Genomic DNA, 22,499 nt, shown 5'->3' with positions numbered 1-22,499 from the left:
TGGACTTCACTTTCTCATTGTTGTTGTGTTTTGTTGTTTTGTTTTTTTTTCCTTTTCTTATTAAAGCCCAACGAGGAAAAATGAAATGAAGCGGTAACCCTGCCCTTTGCCACAAACTGAGCTTGCACATTTGAGGGAGGTGGCAAAATACGGAAATGACCACAGCATTGTTATTATATCAAATAAGGAAATATTTCATGTTTTGAATGTAATGTGAGCTTTGTGCAAACACATTACAGATTTTTTAAGTACACACCTAATGGAGTCTAATCCAAGAGTCCTGCAATAAATTCTCCCATCATGAAGACAATTCTATGTAGCCTTATTTATCTGCACAAAAGTGCCTTTATCTAAAATGGCCACAAGGATATTAGAATTTACTGGGTAATGTTTTTGTAATACAAGGGTAGAAAGTATTGTTCCATTTATTAAAGAGTGAGGCCATAATTCACATTATGATGGAAAAAGCTACAGATAGCCAAGACAACTGATAAGCTAAATAACTAATACAGGTAGTCCTTTAATAATTCTATTTCAATGTTTGAGTTTGGTTTTAAGATGCTGAGTGTAAAATTACAGCTGTAATAATGCGGTTTTAATTTATAACCTTTTATGAAGGCGTTTTTATTGCAGGCCTATAGTGTTAGATAGTTTCAGCTTGGCTAATAAACAACTGAGTGCAAATTATAGTCTCAACAAAAATCTAAAATGTTATCCCAGGGAGTTACTCATGTTTGAGGTCAGGTTAGAAGTTATCCACTTATAGACAATTAGTTATAAAAAGTCATTAACACATTGACAATTAAATAAATTTTAAAATCAGCTGTATATAACCAGTCTTTACAGCGATGGTAATAGAAAAAGCTATGAAGTATCGAAATGGTAGAAGAGTAATGATCGAGAGCTGCGATCCTGATGGTTTCCTTCGAGCCACCAAGATTAAGAAAAAGACTTCAACAGAAACCTCCATTTTATTTAAATGCCATCCAAAAATCTGACGGTGCAAGAACAAACCTGCAAAGGGCATAATGAGTGTTTTACAGACCTTTCTGACCTTCACTTGCTCTCTAATTATAGCAAGGGAAGGGCCCCGTATCTTTAGTCACCAACATTCATTCTTATTGTGCATTATTTCTAAGGCAACATGGACACCAAGCAAGCCTTTTCTAACTGAACCTGGTGGCTGGTGGTCGTTGGCACTGTTGCCACTATTTGCAGCAGTAATGGCACATTTTCCCCTCGCTTTCTGAACAGCTTGGTTAAAGGCAACATGTTCAATTGTGTTTGATGCAGAACGGGAAACGTACACACAGACGATCACAAATCCCCCATCTAACACTGCTAAGTCATTGTGTCGTTAAACCTAATGCATCCTTAACTTACTCTACTTAAGAAAGTCATATTCCATTTCAAATTAAAAGAATAAATAAACAAAGTGCCCAAATTCCAGTGTAAACACTTTTTTGAAGCTGTTGGAAGCTCCTCTGTGTGTTGACTAGGATTTTATACCATAAAAGGTAAAATTTAGGTTTGCTCATTAAATTTGGGCCTCCCTGTAACCTAGTTTGGACTTAACTGAGATGATTCTGCAGTATTTCTCTCTCTCTCACTCACTCTCACACACTTGAAATGTAATGTTGTGGCTCATCGGTGCCTGCACACATACCTAAACAAAAAATTCTGTATACAGCACAGTGTGTACAAAAGTGTGCTAACCACAACTTGTACAGGGTCTCAAATCAGCATACCTTTAAAAGGAATAGTTCAACAAGTTGGGAAATACACTTTTTCTGAGAAATTATGGATTCATATCCTTTTCATTTGTTGTACCGTAAATATGAACCAGCAGTTACTATAGCTCAGCTTAGAATTTACACAGGAAACAGGAAAAACAGCTGGGTGGACACTGTCCAAAGGTGATTAAATCTAACAACTCTGAATGAAATGTTATGTTTTGTCTACTTTAACAGTGATGGTGACCAGAGCTTGTCACTTGTCACACTTCAATTTTGGTTTGAATTAATAAAGCAAGAGAACACACAGATGGCCACTGTCACGGCCAGGCCAGCTGTTTCTCCTTACTCCCAGTCTTTGTGTTAAACTAAACCCAAATCACGGGCTACAGCTGCCTTACGCACATTGTAGTATCTTCTTAGCTTTCTTGCTGCTAGTTAGACAACATGCATGTTTCCAAAATTATTAAGCTATTCCTAAAATGTGTGTGTATGTATTCTTCTTCAACAACCTGAGCAGTGTTTTGTTTGTATGGCAGGAGAGTTTTCTGCAGTGGCAGTTAGCTTGTGCTAAGCTTCTTGTGTAACTCTGCAGCTTCTACAACTGGCACATTGTAGTGGCGGTCGTCCTCTGTTACGAGACACACGCACGGCCACTCGTCCTTATGGTCATCTGGGTAGTAGGTGACGAACTCCTCTGTGTCAGCCTTGTACAGTCTGTAAACTTGAATGGTGCACTGCAAGGCGTCGCCCAGCAGGAACATCTCCACCTGCACAAAAGGTAAGAAGCAGTGAGATAATTGCACAGGGAGACAGGACCTCACATTAAAACGTCCTAAAAACATGCTGTTTAATCAGCTGCTCAAGAACATGATACTTGTGGGTGGGTTTCTCTATGGAAACCACCTCTGCAAAGCTGTAATTACAAATGTCACAATTATAAATCAGCTCATCCTCCTGCAAACCTCCTTAGCCTTGGGGCTTATGACGAAAACACATTAGAACAGAGAAAACGGTACAAGCGGAAGCATGTTTTACAGTTCAGGTGTCAGACTTTATAATACCATGTGTCACAACATTAAACATTATTTGTTGTTTTTGTTTGTTACCAAGCGTGACACTTTATTAAGTGAAGCTGTAAATTACACCTGCACAACACACAAGCATTGTTCCTCATAGAAGTGCTTCAGGACTGCACACCCAAATATCTCCATTTGATTATCTAAAGTTTCCATAAACCTGGAAAATGTTACAAACAAGTCTTAATTAAGGTTTTCTGTCATCCTTTCTCATATCAACAAATGTTTAACCCAGCACAGGACTCCATGTTTGCCAATTAGTTTTTCTGTTTAATAGCCTAAGGGTTTACAAGCTCTGACCAACAATATAAATGTTTGAATGAATATAATAAAATACAGTAAGTTGTGTGTTAGTAGCCCAGGATCTGTCCCTGTTTGAAGTTAGACCTAAAAACCTGTCATCCAAAGCGTTTACGTAATCTTTCTTGCTACAGCAAGTTCTCTGCATGAACCAACTGTATTTGTACAATCTTTTATCTAAACTGCTCGTCTTGTTTTGGGGTCACGTTGGAGCTGGGGCTGATCTCCTCTGTCACTGGCCCAGAGGTGGGGTAAACCCGATCTAGATTGCCAGTCTGTCACAGGGCCACATAGAGAGATTGGGGAGTTTTGAGTCGCCAATTAACCTGACGTGTTTGGACTTGAGAGGAAAGCCAAGCAGATACTGGAAGAACATGGAAACCCCTACTAAAATCTTCAGTTCATGCCTTTCAAAACCTTTTCGTGTCTACAATTGAGCAGTACTAAAAAAAGAAGCCCGGGCTTTCTCCTACCTGTTCAAGCCCGGCGCTGAGGCCTACGCGGCTGAGGTGGTTGGAAACGAAGGAGCGTGGGGAGTCGGACGAGTCCCGAGCAAACAGCAGCAAGCAGAAGAGCGGGACTTCTTCACCACCCTGCATGAGGCTGTGCAGCTTCACCGCTCTCCCCAGCATCAGCAGCTTGAGTGCCTCTAGCAGCCCGAGCTCCTCTTCTCCACCCTGAAACACTTGCTGGCAAAGCTGTTGATGCTCCACGTCGGAGGAACAGTCCACTGCTGCCTGCCACTGGAAGGAAATAATTTTAGATTAAATTTTAGTCACTCAAGTCAAACCAACGTTTTGCTGATCGGTTGTGTGGATTTGCTGCTTTTTTTTTATATTATTGTCTTATAGTCAGTTGAAATAAGAAGAATTAGGCCGAATTTAGTAAACCAAAGGAAAGTAGGCTTTTTTGATTTTTACACAGAGCACATATAAATTATTTCATATATTTGTCAGCATTTGTCTTATGTGTTTTCATTCCTCTGTTGGAATTATGGATGTTCAGTTGGTTGATGTTTCAATAATCCACCTTTGTAGTGTTAGGCTAACAAAATACTGCTCTTCTGTAGGACTGTGTACTTAACAATGGATTACACGGTATTTAGACGAGTAGGGGTCAGAGATGTGTACAAAACAGGCAGTTTGACCAAAATGCCCCTGGTGAAATTTACTAACATGGTGTGGCCAAAAGCTGGAGGGGACAGGAAATAGTGTTTGTAGGGTTGTAAACATAACCTGCAGCGGTTAGCATGGCTAGAGGGCTAAAAGCATCACTTCACAAAATGTGGAATGTTTGTTTAAACAAACATTCCACAAACATTAACCTCTTCTTTAACCTGCAGATATAAGACAACTATGTAAACAAATATTATTTTCCGAATGGTTTGCTTTTAAACAAATCCAGATACTAGAGCACCTGAGAGGAACTGCATACAGTGCACATAAATAGAACACAAATATTGGTCTAACTACACCTTTAGTCAAAGACAAACACTTTAGCTATTTGTATGCTTTTGCACCTGATGGGGAGCCAATTAGGGATCGAGACATGAACTCTAAATGCAATAGAGAGGAGATAAGAATAGATAGGAGAGGTATAGCTATTGTTTTAATGGCTGACTTTAGTCCAACTGCTTGTTGGTGTCCAACAAAACAGTCTCAGATTACATAAAACCACCTTTACTAAAGTGCTACTTACTTACTTTGTATTTTCAGGTGTTTCTTGCATTTTGTTCATTTCTTGCATATGAGTGCACATAAAGAGTTATATTTAGACAATCAACACAGAACACAAGTCCATACTGTCAGGAGTAGAACCAGCACACAGTTACCTCTCATAAAACAACAGAGGTCAGAACAGAATTCCTTCCAAGCCAATGATAGCAGGGACTGAAAATAAATCCTACACAGGGCCTCACACGGTTAGAGCAGCTTTTTTTTTAGGCTGACTGTCCATCCTGTCCTTCTAAATCCTTTCAAGCATTACCAGGCTGTGCTAGGAACACACACACAAACAAACACACACACACACACACACACACACAAAAGAAAACACTGAGAAATAGAGACTACCTCTCCCTAACATACGTCAGCAATCACAGCCAAAATCCCTCTGGCTGAATTTCAATAACCTTAGTGTCCACAATGGCGTAAACATAGCCAATACCGTATTTCGGAGAAGCTCTATGTAGCCTTGTAGCTGCTGGGTAGCATCTCCCAGCCCATCTCCCTGGAGGCACTCTCCAGGAAATTTCCACTGACTTATCAGCCCTTCCTGCTGAGCCTCAAGTTGCTTTGGCAGCTGTAAACACAGAAAAACAACAAAGAAGTGAAAAGGCGAGATCAGGACGTTAAGACGAACTGGTCAGACCTTCTGGTAATTAGCAGTTTGCTTAATCCAATCCAAACTAGGCAGGCATGTCTGTAAAGCATAACTTTAAAGAGTTTAGAGGGTGAGCACTTTCCTGTCACCAAAAAACAAACAAACAAACAAAAAAAAACAATAGCAAGAATGTGAATGTTGGCGTGTCCAGCTAAATGGCTTACTAGTAACAAACTTACAAAATATGCATATAAACTTTTTGGAGTCAACAGTTTTGTTACCGGTCAAGACCAGCACCTTGATTCTGTAGTATTTGCCAAGTGTGTGGTCTCAGAGTTCAGGCTTAAGTTCATAGCTGTCTTCCAAAGGAAGCTCCAACCAGGTGTTTCACCAAGGAAGCCAACAATGGGCAGTGTTGTGTAGAATAGCGCGAGTTGCTTTTTGTTTAGCATATTTTTGTTCAGTCTAAGATGTAGACAAGACACAACTTGTCACAAAACAGAAAGACTGACCAGCAACATCTCACCAATTGTAAATATGAAAGCTGAAATGTTTTTTTAGGCTGTAATCATTCCTCCTGTATACACTGTCACAGTCCGTGTTCTGTGTAAACATGTATTTAACTGTGCATCCAAAGCAAATTTGATCGAATCCAATCAAGTGGATCTCTTCCAAAGTCAAGTCTTTTTAGTACATACTTGCAGTTGCAGCGGTAAGAAAGGAAAACAAACAATTCATTTGCACATTTGAAACCATTATCTGCTTTCAGATCAATCTTTTCAATCATTTTTGCACAGAGGGACGACTGAATTTTGCACCCGTCACTTACATAGGAAGCATTTATTGGAAGGATCAGTTAAAAGGTCACTACACCATGGATTCTTATTACTGTTTGTACTGTACACAGATTTACGCCATTTTGTTGGTATATCACATCCATATAGGTGAGTTTCCAACAAAAGTAACAATTGTTTCTGTTTAGATTTCAAAGTTGTGTTCACCTGAATCCTCTGACCTTTTCCTAGTTGTGATGATAGACACATGACTTTGGGGGCTATTACATATGTTGTGACAGTCATCAGGGAAGCTGAAAGCACAAATTTGAAATTGGCCAGTAGTGACTCATTTGTCTAGATCTTCTGCTGATAAAAGTTGGCAGTGTTGTTAAAAAAAGCAAACAGACAGGTGCTGGCTATAGGTTGAGGCTGCTTTTGTTTACATCCAATAGAAATCAATGACTTTTTGTTTCAAAAGCCACTATGATGGATGTAAATCTGTTATTGCTGTGAGGTGTATATGTCTGAGGGGGTGGGGGCTAGTTAATGGTTGACTCATAAAACCTCTTTAAATTGAGCATTTACCATGGTTATGTCCTCTTCCTGCAGCCACCCTGGCACTTGGGTGCTGTGGGAGAGCACCTGGAACAGCGTGGCTCTGAGTGCACAATAGTTGTCCCCCCTCACTCTCCTTAGGCTGCTAAACCTGTGGGACATCTCTTTATAACCCTGCAGCAACACACAGAGAGTCTTAGCCATTCATTTAAAATGGGGGAAAAAAGAAAAAGAAAATCATTTAATGTGAAACGCTTCTTCCCCAGAGCTTCAGGCACCGACCTTTCGAATGAGAGTGCTTTTGGCAGTATTTCCTTTCCACTCTCTCTCGCTGTAATACAGAATATCCACTGCGGGGGCCAAACTGCATCTGTCCTCTACCTTTAAAACTGAGTGAGACGACAGCAAGAGGATATGGTGGGTGAAACAACATGACCACTATGTTTTATATGTTTTCTATATTTTGTCTATGATCTACATGACAAAACAAAAGCAGTGCCGTTTAAAACGTTTGATGGGAACCATTTACACAGCTGTGTGATGTACTGACATGCAGCTTCTAACACAAGCGGCGACTGTGGATTATCATTTAGTGACGCCGACAGCTCCTCAGCCCCTCTGTACAGGTCCTCCTCACTAAAAAGAAAACACATTTTATTTATGTTGTAGTCAACAAATATCAAAAGTAAACTTATTCTAGTAACACATATTTGCTAGGTAACCTTGATTCTCTGTGCCACAGGGGGCCCCACCGTTACTCACGCAGCCCGATTTCTCTGAATGATTTGAATACTCAGCTGCTTGTAAATTAGGTCGTTGAGCCACACTGTTGTAGTAGGTGACCTGTTCCTTCAATACCAAGAACACTGACCACATAGTTTGAGTCAGTCCCATACATCTGTGCTATAAATACTAATTCTGTTTTACTTGTTTGATGACTTCTTTGCTTAAAAAAAAAAAATATGTTGCTCGTGATCTCTTATGATTGAAAACTGTCCACTAAATAAAGGCCAAAATATCAGATCCCCAACCCAACTACTTTCAGTGTGTATTCTTGTGGCCTGCCAGTGTTGATCCACAGAAAGGTTTTTAAGTGTCCCTGCAGTTTTTATCTAAGCTCTATTAAGCTAAAGATTTAATAGCGTCTATAACTCCTTTGGCCGTTTTCTACGTCAGCATCTTGTTTCAAAGTTCCACAAGTAATTTTACATTCTTTGACTCCCCCTTCAAACAAAATGGCTAACATATGATCTGTGATGATGAACTAAAATGAGGACTATAAAGAAACCACAACTGATCTTTCCACACCTGCTTCCTAGGTCATCTTCAGCAGAGGCTTCCTTTCCCGTCACAGTTACCACTTCAGTACTCTCTGCAACTTGCTCAGCTTTTCCACTCACACCCTGAATCTCAACCACTTTTTCAGCCTCTGAGGGAGTGCTGTCAGCCTCCTCTTTCTTCATTGCATCATCCTCCTTCACTTCAGAATTATCGCCATCTTTCTTTCCCACTTCCTCTTTGATGTTCTCTAAGGAAGTGGCCTCTGAGATTGTGGCACCACACTCCAGATCTGGCTTTGCATCCTGAGTGGACTTAAACCTGGAAAGAGGATTTGTTTGTTACTTTTGTCACAATCAAAATGTTATTAAAAATGCAAACAAGTGTTACATGTGCACATGTGCAATTTTTAAATAGTGAAAAATACTTCACATTGTTCAAACACTCTGGAAAAAAAGGTATAAGAAGAAGAGAGAGAAAGGAGAGGAATAAGAAGGTGGGGTCCAACAATCACACAGGACAATGTGGTGTCTAAATGCCTCCTAGTGGTCACAAAGACATTATCAAAAACACAAGTCATCAGTTTATGTAAACAAGTGCCTTGTTTTGATATCACAAACTCTAAACCCGCTGACCTTTCGCCGACGTCTGCCAGAGCTCTGGTCTCTGGCTCTGTGAGAGAGTTGACTGAGTCTCGTTCCCCGCCACTGTGGCTGAGTCCTGCAGGCTCTGATCCAAGAGAAGACTCAGAGAAATGGTGGCTTTGTATGTCTTCAAGACCGGCCTCCTCAGATACTGCAGAACTTCCACCATTTGAATCCTCGGTCACGGCACTAGATACAGGATGAGGCAATGAGAAAAAAATAGAAACAATGCACCACACTAACACAGGTTTACAGAACTAATCACATAGATATTTGTGGTTTTGCTCCAGATTGATAAATGCCCCACACATCAAATACATCAAGCAAAGAGAAATATAAATCCAGTACTGGTCTGAAGCGGTCTGGATTTATTGCTTGATTTCACAACATTGCCCTTAATCACCTAGACGGACAGATAAGGAGGAATGATCAAAGGTTTACTAACCCTAGCAGAGCAAACAGTGGCAAATTACAAACGGCTTCTGGTAAATTGTAGGATGACAAACCTATATAAAATATTTAGATATAGAAATGAGTAAAGTGAACAAGTCCACCTTATGTAATGCATTCACTTATTCTGGAGCTTTTGACCATATAACACAGTCCTCATCGTGTTTGCCACTATTTAATATTAAACTATTTGCCCCAATCTTCAGCTATTCCAAAATTCTGACAATAAGGACTAAATGACACAGCCCCACAATGAATGAGTGAACCTCGGGTTGAGAAAAAAAAAAAAACAGTTTGTGTTGAAGAGAGATATGCATAGATGACAGATGAGAACTGCAAAGCCATATTGACAGGCACTAACACATAGTGCCGCATACTAACACATAATGACAATGTGAAAGAAGTTTTTTTTAATCTTTGTAAATTTATTACAAATAAAATCAAAAGATTCACATGTACATAAGTATTCACAGCCTCCATCATCCATAAATGGAAGAAGACTGGAACCACCAGGACTCTTCCTAGAGTGGGCTGCACAGCTAAACTAAGCGGTCGAGAGAGAAGGGCCTTTGTCAGGGAGGTGACCAAGAACCCGATGGTAAGTATGAAAGGGCTCCAACGCTTCACTGTGGAGAGGGGAGAACCTGCCATACAGGTATAGTAGAGTGGGCAGACAGATACCATCCCTCAGTGAAAGTCACATGACAGCCCGCCTGGAGCCCAGACCTGAACCCGATTGAACATATCTGGAGAGATCTGAAAATGGCTGTTCACCGATGCTCCCCATCCAACCTGATGGAGCTTGAGAGGTACTGCAAAGAACAATGGGAGAAACTGCCCAAAAGTAGGTTTGCCAAGCTTGGAGCATCATTCTCAAAAAGACTTGAGCCTATAACTGGTGCTAAAGGTGCTTTAACAAAGTATTCAGCAAAGGCAGTGAATACTTACGTACATGATTGTTTTATTTTTTATGTTTAGTAAATTACCAAATATTTTGTAATAAATTTCACATTTTCTTATGGGGTTTGGTTTGTAGAATTGTGAGGAAAATAATTCATTTGAATTCATTTGGAATAAGGCTGTAACGTAACAGAATGTGGAATACTTTCCTAATGCACTGTACTTTACTTTCAGCCCCTTCATGTTCTTACATCTTTCCACCACGTAAAAGCAGTAAAAAAAAAAAAAAAAAAAAACTGTCTTGCCAGTTGACTTACGAGCTCAGAGTCTCTTTGCTGATTTCCTGACTGACCACAGAGTTGGACGACACCAGACCCGCTGCTGTGGCGAGCTGTGAATTTGGCTCAGATAAAACTTTTTGAAAACTCTCTCCCGATGGCTCATCTACAGCATTGTGATTGGCATCTTTAGAGCCGTGTTCTTCTCCATCATGAGTGGTGCTCTCTGTAATGTGCTCTTTTGTTGTGGTTGTTTCAGTATTGGAAGGCTTTTCAGACCAGGCTGCCCAGGCTGTTAGGAAGATACCATCTTGGATTTTGTCCTGCACTGACATTGCATTTTCTCCTTCTTGCAACTCATCTGTTGCTTTACTGACCTCCCAGAAAGCTTTCTGTTGCGAATCTAAAGTGCATTGCAGATGCCCGGCTTCTGCACTTTCCTGTGGAGACTCCTTTGTGGCTTCATAGTGTGGTCTGGTGGAGTTTTCTTTGTGTTCAGACCCTCTGTTGAGAGAAACAATTTGAACGCTTTCCTTCTGCAACGGTCCATTCTCCTGAGTGCCATTGGGCTTGGTCTCTCCATTCTCAGGACTCTGCTTCACCTCCACAGACTCATCTTTTTCCATCACCTTTATACTGGACTCGTCTAGTTTATGTCTGCCAGACCTAACACGGAGAATGATAATGTCACATAATTTAATATAAAATCTGAAATAAAACATGAACCTATTTGCAGACTTAATTATTTTGAGTATGGTGTCTTATGTTGGGCTTTTCATTACCAGTAACTGAGTAGAAATGTGGCCACAGGTAAGATTTGGCAGCAAGATTTAAAATCCTATAATTAAAACAGTCATCTCCACTAGTGTGTGTAATGAGACATTTTTAACTGCCTGGAAGTCCCCTGTTCCCATTTGCGACCTCAACACTCTGTATTTTCCTCCATGACTTGGTCACATACACAGCCTACTCAAACCAGGGGAAATCTCAACCTTTTGTCATTAACCTTCAAAGCGATTTTGTCGTCTCACATGTGTCTACACTGTGACTGCAAAGACTCACACACAATATGTAAAACTAGCATTTCTACAGACAGAGAGAATATTTATTTAAGGTGGTTGTGTGACTTTTTTAAATTGGGTCAGTTTTAACATTTTTTTATCAACAGCTCGTTTGATAATCTAAGAAACAAGGAAGTACTTTAAATGTGTGCCACTGACTTAAGATTTGACCAATTGGATCAAGTCACAGAGAAAGTTCAGCCCATCTTGCTGTTATAAAACACCATGTTAGGTCTTGTGCTGATTACTGTAGCAGACGTCTCACCTCATGTTATCATCATTTGCACAAATGCCAGCTGTTTCACCTGTGGGCACCACAGACTTAGACTCATCTGTGAGTAGACTGCTTCTTTCTTCCGCACTGCCACAGGGACTATCCCTGGGACAGCAACTATTCCCCATCAGCTCGCTCCCTCTTGCTTGGGAGGTCAGATGGGATGTAGGCTAAATGGCGACCTCTGGGCCACAGCAACCACAAGCGACCCGATAAGTCGCTGAAGCTTGAAGATTTTAGGAGTCCATGATGAGGCTTCTGCTGAAGCCAAAAAACAAAACAACCACATTTATGTCTGCAGTGTTGCCTGAATGTGAATACCTGCATATTTTTGGTTTGACATAAAAAAAAAAAATGAAAAGATGAAGACTCATTTTACAAAGATCTTCTATAATACTAGAACAAAGTTATTTGCATCCCTTAGAAGTAGTGATAAATCAAAAGATTTTGGTGATATTATAAGTGGACTTGTCTTCAGTAGTATTAAATCATTCAGCAGTTGGAGGAGTACATATGCAGGAAAACACCTGTGCCACAGCTGTAAATATTAAGGAGTTTAACATCTGTGGGAGTGTAGTAAAACCTTTCTGGATATAGTTACATCAATATTCTAACTAATGTGTCTATAATACTAAATGGACCATAGGATAGTGGATAATAATTATCATTGTTTGGTTCAATAGGTTTTAGGAAAAATGTATTCTTTTCGTTTAGAAGCCGAAGGCAACTAATGATTATTTTCATTATTGATAATGTCAATGCAAATACCAAACACAATCAGTGTACAATTATATAAGACAAAGAAAAGAAATACATCCACACATTTTTTTTACTGAAGTTACCAATAATAATTATAGCATATTTACATTTAGCACATTACATATTCAGTATTTTGTTGGGTGGTGGTTAGACAGTATTTAAAGTCATACATCTTGAACGTTGTGACCTGCAGATTAACGCAATCATTACATCTAAAACACCCAATACTGTAAAACTGTTAACTGTGATTTATGGGCAGTTATTAAACTGAATAGGTCACAATCATTTGTAAACAACTACGAAATCTGTGACACTGATAGTTAAATATTGTCGGGGGGGGGGCAATTTCTGAAAGCACCCATCAAATACAGCAGGTGATAGTGAGTAATGTAAACACTTTGTTTTTGTCCTTATAGCTAAAACATCTTGTACGTTTTTAATCGCCATATTTTTACGTTTTACGCCACATAAATATGCTAGCTCCTTAATGGGAAATGAGATCAAATGATAACACATTATGTGAGTATGGTTATTTACAAATATTGGCTTTCACACATGCGTTAACGTTAATGTCACGTAAAAACGATTAAAAAACGTACCTCGATTGAGTTTGACTCCAGACAAACTCTACCATATTTCCACCATGCAGCCCTGTTCCTGTTTCACTTTTGGTTAGCTAGAAAACAAGTTAGCTCGCCTGTTGGCTGCGGCAAACTTCCAATACAAACACGAACCCCTGACGAGTGATCGCCGCACGTGAAAAAGACCGCACTCACACCGGTTAGCTTTCTTTATGATCGCACCTCTGTTGTTTAATACGCTACATTTCCGAATAAAAATGTATTTACAATGATTCCTGAGGAACATCTGCAGGTGGGGACACCTAGCATAGCCAGAGCGGACGGGTCACGGCTAGGTCCGAGCTCTGCGTATGACGTCATGTGCGCGGAGGCGTCAGCTGCGTTTACGTTGACGCTCGGAAACGCGAACCGCTAGGGTGACGTGCGGCTACTTAGCTTCAGCGTAGTTATGTTGCTATTGGAAAAACCGGACGCACAATAACCGGCAGTAGGAAATAAGTGCGTTTACTTAAGCACATTTTCAGTTGCTTGTGTATTGCCACTGCAATTCAAACACATATTTTCATATTTCTACTCCAGTAGATGCAGAATACAAGTATGAGCAACTAATAAATAATGATGTATAATGTTATTATGCCACCTGACAAAGCATAAACTAGTTAAAATCAGCTCCACTTTTACCAGCTGCAGCATTGGTGACGTCACATCACGTCTGTCCCTGTCACTTCATAGCTGCTGCTTTTGTTATACACCGAGGAAGCGCCAAACAAATCTTTGGGCCATATTGTTAAAGAAAAATGCTCTTTTTTCTTTATTTTTTTTTACCATTTTGTTTACAGTTTACCACACAAATGGGAAAAGAATTCCCCATTTAGTAACCTGAACCATTTTCAAAACGCATCATAAAATATATTCACCTGAGCTCAATCTGTGGGCTTCCCTGCCAAGGAAACTAAATCAGGAGGAACACCCACCGAAGATCACACACAAAAATCTGTGACATTTTCATGTAGATTTAGAAGCAAGATGTACTTAAAAGGGATTTGATCTACTTATTAGAAGCTTGATCAAGTAAATTAATTTTAAATTAGTTATAGGGCTGCGCCCCAAGTTTCCGGCAGGTAATTAAAGACGAAGTAACATTGACAGTCCTATTGGCATTGTTTCCATTAAGTTAAAGAGCTGGAATTCACATTGTTATTTTAAGTAAAGGGGGACTTGTCAGCACCATTTCACATCATTTTGGCTTCATTTAAAAATATAGCAAGTTCATTTTTATTTTCAACCATTCTTCCAAACTTCACAACTGTGTTTTAATTTAAAAAGAAAAAGCTAAATATTTTACATTATATACACACACCAAAAATATTTTCATTTTATAGTTCCTGTGCCATTTTTAAGTATTGTCGGTTTGATTTAATTCCCGAGTTTCAGTCATTGCATGTTCTCTAGCTCCTGTATGTGACGGATCAGCTCCTGAGGAAGTCGGAGCTCTGACACAACATCGACACAGCGCTGCAAGAGGTGGTTCAGACTTTCTCCTGACCTAGAACAGCACTCAGTGGAACTTGAACAGAACATCTGAGGTTTGTGAGCAACATCCATGTCATCCAGAGCCATGTTTTCTGCTCTCTTGGAGCAGTCTGTTTGTTTACATCCATTTTCACAACAGCCTGAATCTGCCTGCTCCACCTCCAGGTCCTCCATGCTCTCAGAGACATCGCTTACACTGGGAGGAGGACTCTCTAAAGCTTTTCTCATGTTGTCCAAGATTTTGTCTTCATGCTGTGAAACCTGCTGTAAGAGCTCAGTCACAGAGGCTGGAACAGGGCTTTCCGGATACTGGATCTGGCACCAGCACCATATAGCACTGTGACAAGGGACACAAAGAGGCAACAGTGAGAGATACAATGGCACAGAAGTGACCAGGACTCACATCTAGACAGAAGAGAGACTTCAACAATGGCCAAAATGCCACTCACACACAACAAAAGCAGCTCATGATGTTTCTGTGAAATTGACAGATTTTCATGAGTGAGTTTTAGGAGCAAAATGCAGTTTTATTGAAGTTATTTAATCAGATATATTTGGCATAATTGCCAATAATGAAAATGAGTCACAGCTACAACATGCAGCATACAAACACACACACAGTTGTATTTAAATGATACAGAACATCTAACACTGGTGTAATAAAAAGAACAAGAATCTTATTGATATATAGAGCATTTTGAGTCATTTTGTATTGTAATTTCATTTAATTAAATTGCTGAAGTAATTGTATTGAAATTTAGTATTCTCTCTATAGTACTGATTAATGGAAATTGCTAAGGAGCAAAATAAAAAAAAAAAATCTTGATTTCTTAATCATAATTTGTCCAAATATGCACAGTTTACAACATAGGTAAAGAACCGCGCATGAGGATTTACCTTACGATCCCTTTGAGGCGGCCCACGGCTGCAGTCTGGGCTGCTCCTTCTTTGAAACCCAGGTTGAACCCAACCTGAAGCGAGGCCTCCTCCCCGGCATCAATTCCATCCACATAGCCATCCTGTCCGTAACACCCACACAGTCAGTTATAGGGCAAATGTTCACATTTTACGCTAAATACGAGGTTAACAGCATTTTAAATGTTAGTAATCACACGAGGATGTGTTTTAGATGCCATACTTTGTTATTTAAACGTCAGAATGAGGACCTGAGGGCGCGGAACCCAAGCAGCAGGACGCGCTTTAAACCAGCTGCGTTAGCTTTACCTTGACTCGCTTCTTCATGTTGGAGGTCCACTCTTTCCTCTCAAGATTAAGCTCGTCTGCATTGTCGTCGAAGACATCATCTCCACTAGACAAAGCAGATTTAACCCAGGACATCCCGAGTTTGAAATTAGTCCTGTAGTACAGAGAACTGTCAGTGCATAAGTGGCATCTGAGCTGCTTTTTATTTCTTCTTCTTCTTCTTCTTCCTCCTCTCTTCAGAAGCGACTCTTCTTCCTTTGTAGATTTGAGGCGCTTTCACATCCACACTGTGGTGTCAGCGCCCTCTGCTGTTCGTTTGCTAATTTTCTCTGTTTGGGCCCAGAGGTGGCAGAAGTGAAGCAGCACTGTTGTAAAAGTGCGTAAAGAGATTCCCTAACAAAGTACTCCAGTACTAGCACAAGTACCACTAGTGCTTTTTCACACAACAACGTTTTGTGTTACATTTTTCCATTACAATTAGGGAGCCAAGGATTTAATGTTGTTTTTTGCTTTAATACATTTATTTAACTTATTTAGACCTGCGTATTTTAGATTTAGTTGAACATCCAGAACCAATCTAGATAAGACTTGTTCATCGTGTTATTAACAACAAGAAGCTAGAAACTAGATGCAATTAACCAGTAATTCAAGTGTATAACAGTAATTGTCGAGAGCAGTCCAGTTAGTGCAATTAAGGACTAAATGAGAATAATGGAGTATAGACCAGTGGACCGGTGACGCTTAATTAATCGTATTTAGCTAAAATACAAGCTTTTGTCATGTTTCCATATTAAATCATTTGGTAACATTGGTCTATTATTACATTAATTTGAGTGAAATGTGCCAGTTCTAATTGATTTCATTTAATTGTAAGTAGCCAAAGTACTAAATCCTCAGGAAATATGGTTCTTAAAGACTAATTCAAATACCTGCTTATTTAAAAGTGGCCACTTCATCTCTGAATAATTAAGACACTGGAAAAAAATACTTGCTACATCAAAAATTTAAAAATGCTACCAACAGAAGCCAGTGGTGTTTAAGTTGTGGGACACTTACCGACAAAGCACATAAGACAGTAGCTATTTAAAGGCTGCAGGTGGCGCTAAAGTCTCACTGTAAAAATGACCGAAGTCTCCATCACTTCACTGCAAAAAGTCATCCAGCAAACCGGCAGCAGAGCTTAGAGCTGCCTGTTTGCAGCCCTGCTGCGTGTTTCCCATCACGGATTAATCCCCTGAATATTGTATAAGAGTTCAGGTTTCATCCCACATCAGCAGTTAAATTATTATGCTCATTATGCCGTAGTCCTTCTAATTTCATTCTGTAGTTGTTTTAGTTTTTGTATCTCAGTGTCTTCTTTTAGTTCAGAGTCTATTTTAAGCTTCTTGAAGACACTGAGGTTTTTTTTTTTTTTTTTTACAAGTGGTTGTTGCTTGTAGAGTCACGAGATCTAACCATGCTAGGAATAAAATGAAAATGACTTGAATTTTAGGCTTATATTTATAGCTTTTCCTTCTAAATGTACAGTAAAGTGATCTAAATTCATAATGCAAAAATTATGTTTAGGTTCAGATAAAAATGTACACTTTTCAAACTGTACAATGACAAGTGCTTTAACTTCATATTTGGTTTGGAGAGTTTTAGATAAATTGATGAATCCTGTTTGGGTTCAAAACAAATCCCCTAAAAACAATTTTATTGCTCACGAATATCTGCCTCACAAATTAAAGCAGGACTCATATTAGCACATTACAAAAGCTACAAAAGGTTCTTATTTTATCTCCAAACAGTTATGATTAAATAGTGACAAGGATGTGCTATGTGTATTTATGTACCTGTGATCAATGTACTTTTGTAAATCACGAGAACTGACTCAAATTAGGTCACAAGCTAATGAAGCCTCTATTTTGTGCATTTGTTTTTAGCAATAAGCATTACTGATCTAATTTTTCTGATGTGAAATAAAACCCCAAACAAAAAAATATGATAATGGAAAGTAATTGTGTTTTTTGCATATATTATAAAAGCATTACATTTATGACAATAAATAACTTTATATGGCTCATTAAAAAATACACGAGAAATTATTTACAGCTGATATACAAAAGACAAAAAAAAAAAAAACTAGTAACATTAGTGACTAACAAATGAATCCTAGATGTTTTGCTGTTAGAATGTCAGAAGTCATGTCCTGTGTTGTGGTTTTCATCCATGAAACATGCTGTAAATGTTTACTGCAGCCTGAACACTGCAGCTGTTTGAACCACTGTCCGGTGCATCTGAACCGTTTCCTGTTTAAGTTTTTAAACAAGAACATGTCATCCGTCATGACAAACACATTATTCACTCATCAATAATTCATCTCACCTCGCGTTTTCTCACTGTTGACTAGAGACAGAAGGAAAAAAATGCTCCTTGTTTTATTTTCAGATTTTCTCATTCTTTATGCCATGCTTTATGGAAAACACAAGAGAGGCTGGACGGCGGGTAAATGCATTTCACCTTGGTGGAATGCATTTGCAGCCGCCGGACAACAATGGCCTTGAGAATACTCGCAGGCCACGGCGGAGTTGTCTCTGTTCTGGAAATGGAGTCGGCCCCGAGGCCTCATTCTCGGCAGCCACACCTTCAGTCCCCTCGCTTGAAAAGTCAAAACAACCAGCCAGGGCAATCACCTGACACATTTCCATCCAATTTCCACTGCAGAATGTGTTCATTTTCAGGCTAATGGCATGTCATTTTGCTGGAGCCTTTGGTCAAGAATTAATCCTGGAATCAAAACAGATTTTCCGGGGAGCAATCTTCCATCAAGTATTGATTTTTTTACACTCACAGAGCCTGTACTCCCTAATTTAACCTGACAGCCAGTAGCACAATGGACTGGGAGCACCTTGGCATCTCACAGAGGGACCTCTCCTCCTCCTCATTCTGTCTATGAAGTAAAAGAGAGCTTGGGAAGGGGAAAAAGGACTCCCAGATGTATAAAACAAAGAGCATTGCTTACAGAAAACACAGAGATAAAGCTTCTGTCTCTCTGTTTTACCTCTAATTATGTTTTCTAGTATAGTGCAACTTGGGCAGGTACGGCTGAGAGGGAAAAGGGGAGAGTGTTCTGGGGCCATCAGCTATCATTATGGGCCTGTTGACATCTCCCTGTCTTTGAGTGATTCTCATCTGTGATTTCCCCTGGCCATTTTCCGTCGATGCACGAAGAGGGGTTTCATCATGGCCCCATAAAAAAGGCCCAAAGTGTCTGTACAGGTCCTCACTAATAAGAAAGCAAAGATGTGTGCGACCATGTCGGTCCTCTTCCATCCATATCTGCTCTCTTGATGCCTTCAGATATGCAATCATTCTCTTTTCTCCCTGCTTCTTTCTTTGATTCTCCCTCTGTATGTGCTGTAAGTATACTATACTGTGCGTAGAGGTCAGAGGGATGAGAGGATGATGGAGGGCAGGGCCGGTTATTTTCCTCTAGCTCTTAAAGCTGCAATGACCTATGTGCAGGAGAGTTGCACTTTGCCAAAGGGTTTTCCATGCGCTGCTTACAAACTACCTGACAGGGGAAAACTATTTCAGTTTTCACCTGATGCTTTTTAACTTATAATTATCCATTTCCAGCAAATATGTGGAGCAAGAGTGGTCCATTTTAGATAAAGTGGCACATGTTTGTAACACTTCATATGTGAGGCCACAGTATAATTATTGCTTTTAATTTGCAGAGTCAAAGCCATGTGGATCATGTGGCAACGGCCCCGTCAACTCCTGCATCAGTGGGATAACTCGGCTGTTGCTCTCTCTTCCAGTTCTTTCTATGAAAGTGTTTTTGGCAACTAGGCTATAGGAATTAAAAGTTGAAATGTATTTAAATTTGATTTGAAAGCAGCTGCTTGTGGACAAAAATGTCTCTATGAGAGAAGTTGCATTTTCAACATTTAATGTTGCAAATGATGAGAGACGGTTAAAAGGGTTTTCAAAGCATTTTGCCAGAGCTGATCTCTAGTCGCGCTCATTTTCACAGATTGCCAACGACGCCATGCTACATCATACTTTACCTAATATTTTCAGTAAAATTCACCAGACTGAATACATTTACTCAAGTACTTTCAGAGTTACAGGTTAAGATTTTACAGATAAAACATGTGACACGACCAGCAGTTTAAAATAGTGACATTTGCATATTTTGGGATGACCTCAGTGAAATTTACTTCTTGTGTCACACTCTGCACAAACATCATCCTGCACATGAAAATCTGAACATTATTCTTCACAGTAAGAAAAGTGAGTAAAATACAACATATGTATACTATACACGTGCAGCTATTGCATGTTAATGTACAAGTTTGAGATGAAAACTTTCACCTCTGTTTCGATGTGAGCCTACATATAGTTTTACATATGGAAAATAAACAATATCATCAGAAACATCTCAACCTTTTAGCCCACTGATTTACCAATGGGCAGTGCTTCAAACAGAAGCTGTTTTTGCTCGGGTTTCAGGGGCCCATTGACCCTCCCACCCTGGCCCCCTTTAATACATCAAAGGCCACAGGTACTGTTCATTAAAGAGGGTTTGATACATTAAAGAGGATGGATGTGACAACACACTGAGGCTTTTTGAGGGTGAGAGGAACTTTGTGTGAGGTATATTCATCATATGCACAAAAAACAAAACAAATAATTGATGCATTATGGGCTGATTCCAGACTCATTCCGGAAAGACTTTTAAAAGGAAATTCAGCTAAATAAAGTAGGTAAACAGAAAAGATTAAAAACATTCTGAAATATAAAAAACATAATGACTGGGGGGATGAGTTGGGGGGACAAAGCTTTAATATTATTGTTAACAAGCTGACCAAGGCCCTTTTTAATGTTTAATGATAAGGGACAAAACAGAAATTATAGGTGTGAGCAGGGGGCTGAATCCCCTGTTTCACTTTTCCTGTGCTTTATGACTCGTGGTGCTAAAGAAAACCATATTTTGCCATATGTGACAATTTGACCTTTTTAAACATTATTTCACCATACACATGTAGAATGAAATAAAATGTGGAATGACACAAAGTTAAAAGGGCATCCCATGCACGACCAAAAAGTCAGGTTACCCATTCCCATACATTCTGTATGTACAGTTCCAAACCCTCCACAGCCCAAATGATCATACACACAGTCCCTGAACTGGGGATTCAGAGGCTCAAAATGCTTTAGTTTATGTTCAACATTATATAAAAATGAAGAATGGTTAAAATCCCAAACTTTTCAAGCTTGTCTCACCCACTCTTCTATACTGACTCCTGACAAAAGTCAGAGGTTATTTTAATAAATGAAAAAGCTCTTTTATATTTTCTAACCAGATGAATTTAACGTGACAAATGTATGAAACTATGTAATAATTCTTTATTCTGGTGATGCTCAACACAGAGATGACTGAGCTGCTGAGTGGAGAAATACAGACTGTAACAATTAAAGCACTGACAAGAAGCAAACGATACAATATGGTCTTTATGTTCACTGCTTTCCAAAGAAATGCATACAGTAATACAGAGAACTGGATGTGAACTTTTAGGTAAAGCCTCACTGATCGTGTTCTGTTTTTCTTCACATAAATCTAGAGCAGTGAGAAGGTGTGCAACTCGTACACCCTCACCTGTGTGGTTGTAATACCTCGCGCTAAAACAGAGACATCACAGCCTAAAGACGTGCATTCACAAGCCAGGTTTCTAGAAAGTTAAATGGACTATGAGCCAATGCAATCAGCTGCTCAAGTTAGACAGGTGTCTCTGTAAGGACCCAGGCTATTAACTCCTCTACCTGCAAATACCTCACTGTGTGTCATTGCTAATAATGCTGAAAAAATAGAAACAAGAGTGAAAGCAAAAGGGATCATATGCATGGCCAACCTCGATTTCATGTGAGGATTGGTAATTGCACCCCCAGAGGCAGCTGGGTGTGCAGAGCAGCAAAGTGGGAGACGCCTGAGCAGCTCGGGCTTCACAGGCAGTGTACCAACATCTCAACCTTGAGGAGGAAGTGAAAACAAGAAGGCGGAGGAGCTGAGGGTGAGGGATATACAGACAGTTCATTTACCCAGAACATCAGCCCACCGCACATTGTCTGAAAGATAAGGAAAGTGAATGCTTCATGCCTGATGGGAAACAAAGGCAGCAATTTAAAACCATCTGCATCCAACACATGCACTCTCTCCCTCCACCTCCCTGTTTCTGCATCTTGCCTGATATTGAAACATAATCCATTTGGAGCGCCAACATGTCATAATATTTCTATCCGGCCTCCGTCTCCCCATTCAGGACATTTTCAGGTGGCTGCAGGTTGAACAGGAATGTTTTATTTCAACAAGTCAGACAGCCGACTGAAAGTGGAGACTTCACTTTGATTTTGTTGAGAAAAAGTTATACTGAGAGAAGTCGATCGTAGCTGCTCCCGCTTGGTCCAATAAACAACAAGATTCAGAGATCAGAAATCATCCTTACTGCATAACTGTCTTTACCAGAAACAACACTAAGTACTGGCTGTGAATCCTCAGATTACAGCATAAGTAAAGATAACACGTTTACAAAACCTTAAATAGTTTTCGAAAACTTGATTCAACATTTCACCTCAAACTTTGTGAGTTTCACATTATGATTATTGTTCTGTGCCATCAGTTTGTCACTCAAGCTTTTCAGCACTTCAAACTAGACTCTGTACTATGATGTACTTACTGTATGGACGTGTTACAAGATAATGGGCCTCCAGCCCCCCTACTGAAAAAA

General features: G+C 39.7%; 2 protein-coding genes across 4 annotated transcripts; both read right to left on the bottom strand.

Moving 5' to 3' along the window:
- Nucleotides 1–86: 86 nt before the first annotated feature.
- Nucleotides 87–13,510, bottom strand: LOC137104585 (uncharacterized). 3 transcript variants are annotated; one of them, XM_067485987.1, is made up of 11 exons: nucleotides 13,009–13,510; nucleotides 11,642–11,911; nucleotides 10,355–10,981; nucleotides 8,679–8,876; nucleotides 8,074–8,364; nucleotides 7,295–7,401; nucleotides 7,048–7,154; nucleotides 6,796–6,939; nucleotides 5,279–5,413; nucleotides 3,586–3,855; nucleotides 87–2,503 (listed from the first exon to the last, which is right to left on the bottom strand). In XM_067485987.1, exons 2-11 carry the CDS (start codon nucleotides 11,776–11,778, stop codon nucleotides 2,294–2,296), a joined length of 2,226 nt encoding a protein of 741 aa, XP_067342088.1. In that variant the 5' UTR covers nucleotides 11,779–11,911; nucleotides 13,009–13,510; the 3' UTR covers nucleotides 87–2,293. The 3 variants fall into 3 exon arrangements, with proteins under 3 accessions (XP_067342088.1, XP_067342087.1, XP_067342089.1); XM_067485986.1 differs by having other exon boundaries at nucleotides 11,642–11,908; XM_067485988.1 differs by having other exon boundaries at nucleotides 88–2,503; nucleotides 7,316–7,401; nucleotides 11,642–11,908; nucleotides 13,009–13,482.
- Nucleotides 13,511–14,424: 914 nt separating this feature from the next.
- On the bottom strand, nucleotides 14,425–15,861 carry otulina (OTU deubiquitinase with linear linkage specificity a). The gene is made up of 3 exons (XM_067487012.1): nucleotides 15,748–15,861; nucleotides 15,421–15,542; nucleotides 14,425–14,860 (listed from the first exon to the last, which is right to left on the bottom strand). The coding sequence occupies exons 1-3, from the start codon at nucleotides 15,859–15,861 to the stop codon at nucleotides 14,425–14,427; spliced, it is 672 nt and encodes a 223-aa protein (XP_067343113.1).
- Nucleotides 15,862–22,499: the final 6,638 nt, after the last annotated feature.

The sequence above is a fragment of the Channa argus genome, chromosome 19 (assembly GCF_033026475.1).
Source record: "Channa argus isolate prfri chromosome 19, Channa argus male v1.0, whole genome shotgun sequence".
NCBI classification, from domain to species: domain Eukaryota; kingdom Metazoa; phylum Chordata; class Actinopteri; order Anabantiformes; family Channidae; genus Channa; species Channa argus.
This window is presented reverse-complemented; position numbering and strand designations above follow the sequence as displayed.

Excerpts from the sequence above, each read along its gene's own strand:
- LOC137104585 (XM_067485987.1), bottom strand. The coding sequence starts at position 11,778 with ATGGGGAATAGTTGCTGTCCCAGGGATAGTCCCTGTGGCAGTGCGGAA. Across the intron at positions 10,982-11,641 it reads GCAAATGATGATAACATGAG|GTCTGGCAGACATAAACTAG; the intron begins GTGAGACGTCTG and ends TCTCCGTGTTAG. Across the intron at positions 6,940-7,047 it reads AAAGCACTCTCATTCGAAAG|GGTTATAAAGAGATGTCCCA; the intron begins GTCGGTGCCTGA and ends GTGTTGCTGCAG.
- otulina (XM_067487012.1), bottom strand. The coding sequence starts at position 15,861 with ATGTCCTGGGTTAAATCTGCTTTGTCTAGTGGAGATGATGTCTTCGAC. Across the intron at positions 15,543-15,747 it reads ACATGAAGAAGCGAGTCAAG|GATGGCTATGTGGATGGAAT; the intron begins GTAAAGCTAACG and ends TGTTACGGACAG. Across the intron at positions 14,861-15,420 it reads CGCCTCAAAGGGATCGTAAG|TGCTATATGGTGCTGGTGCC; the intron begins GTAAATCCTCAT and ends CCCTTGTCACAG.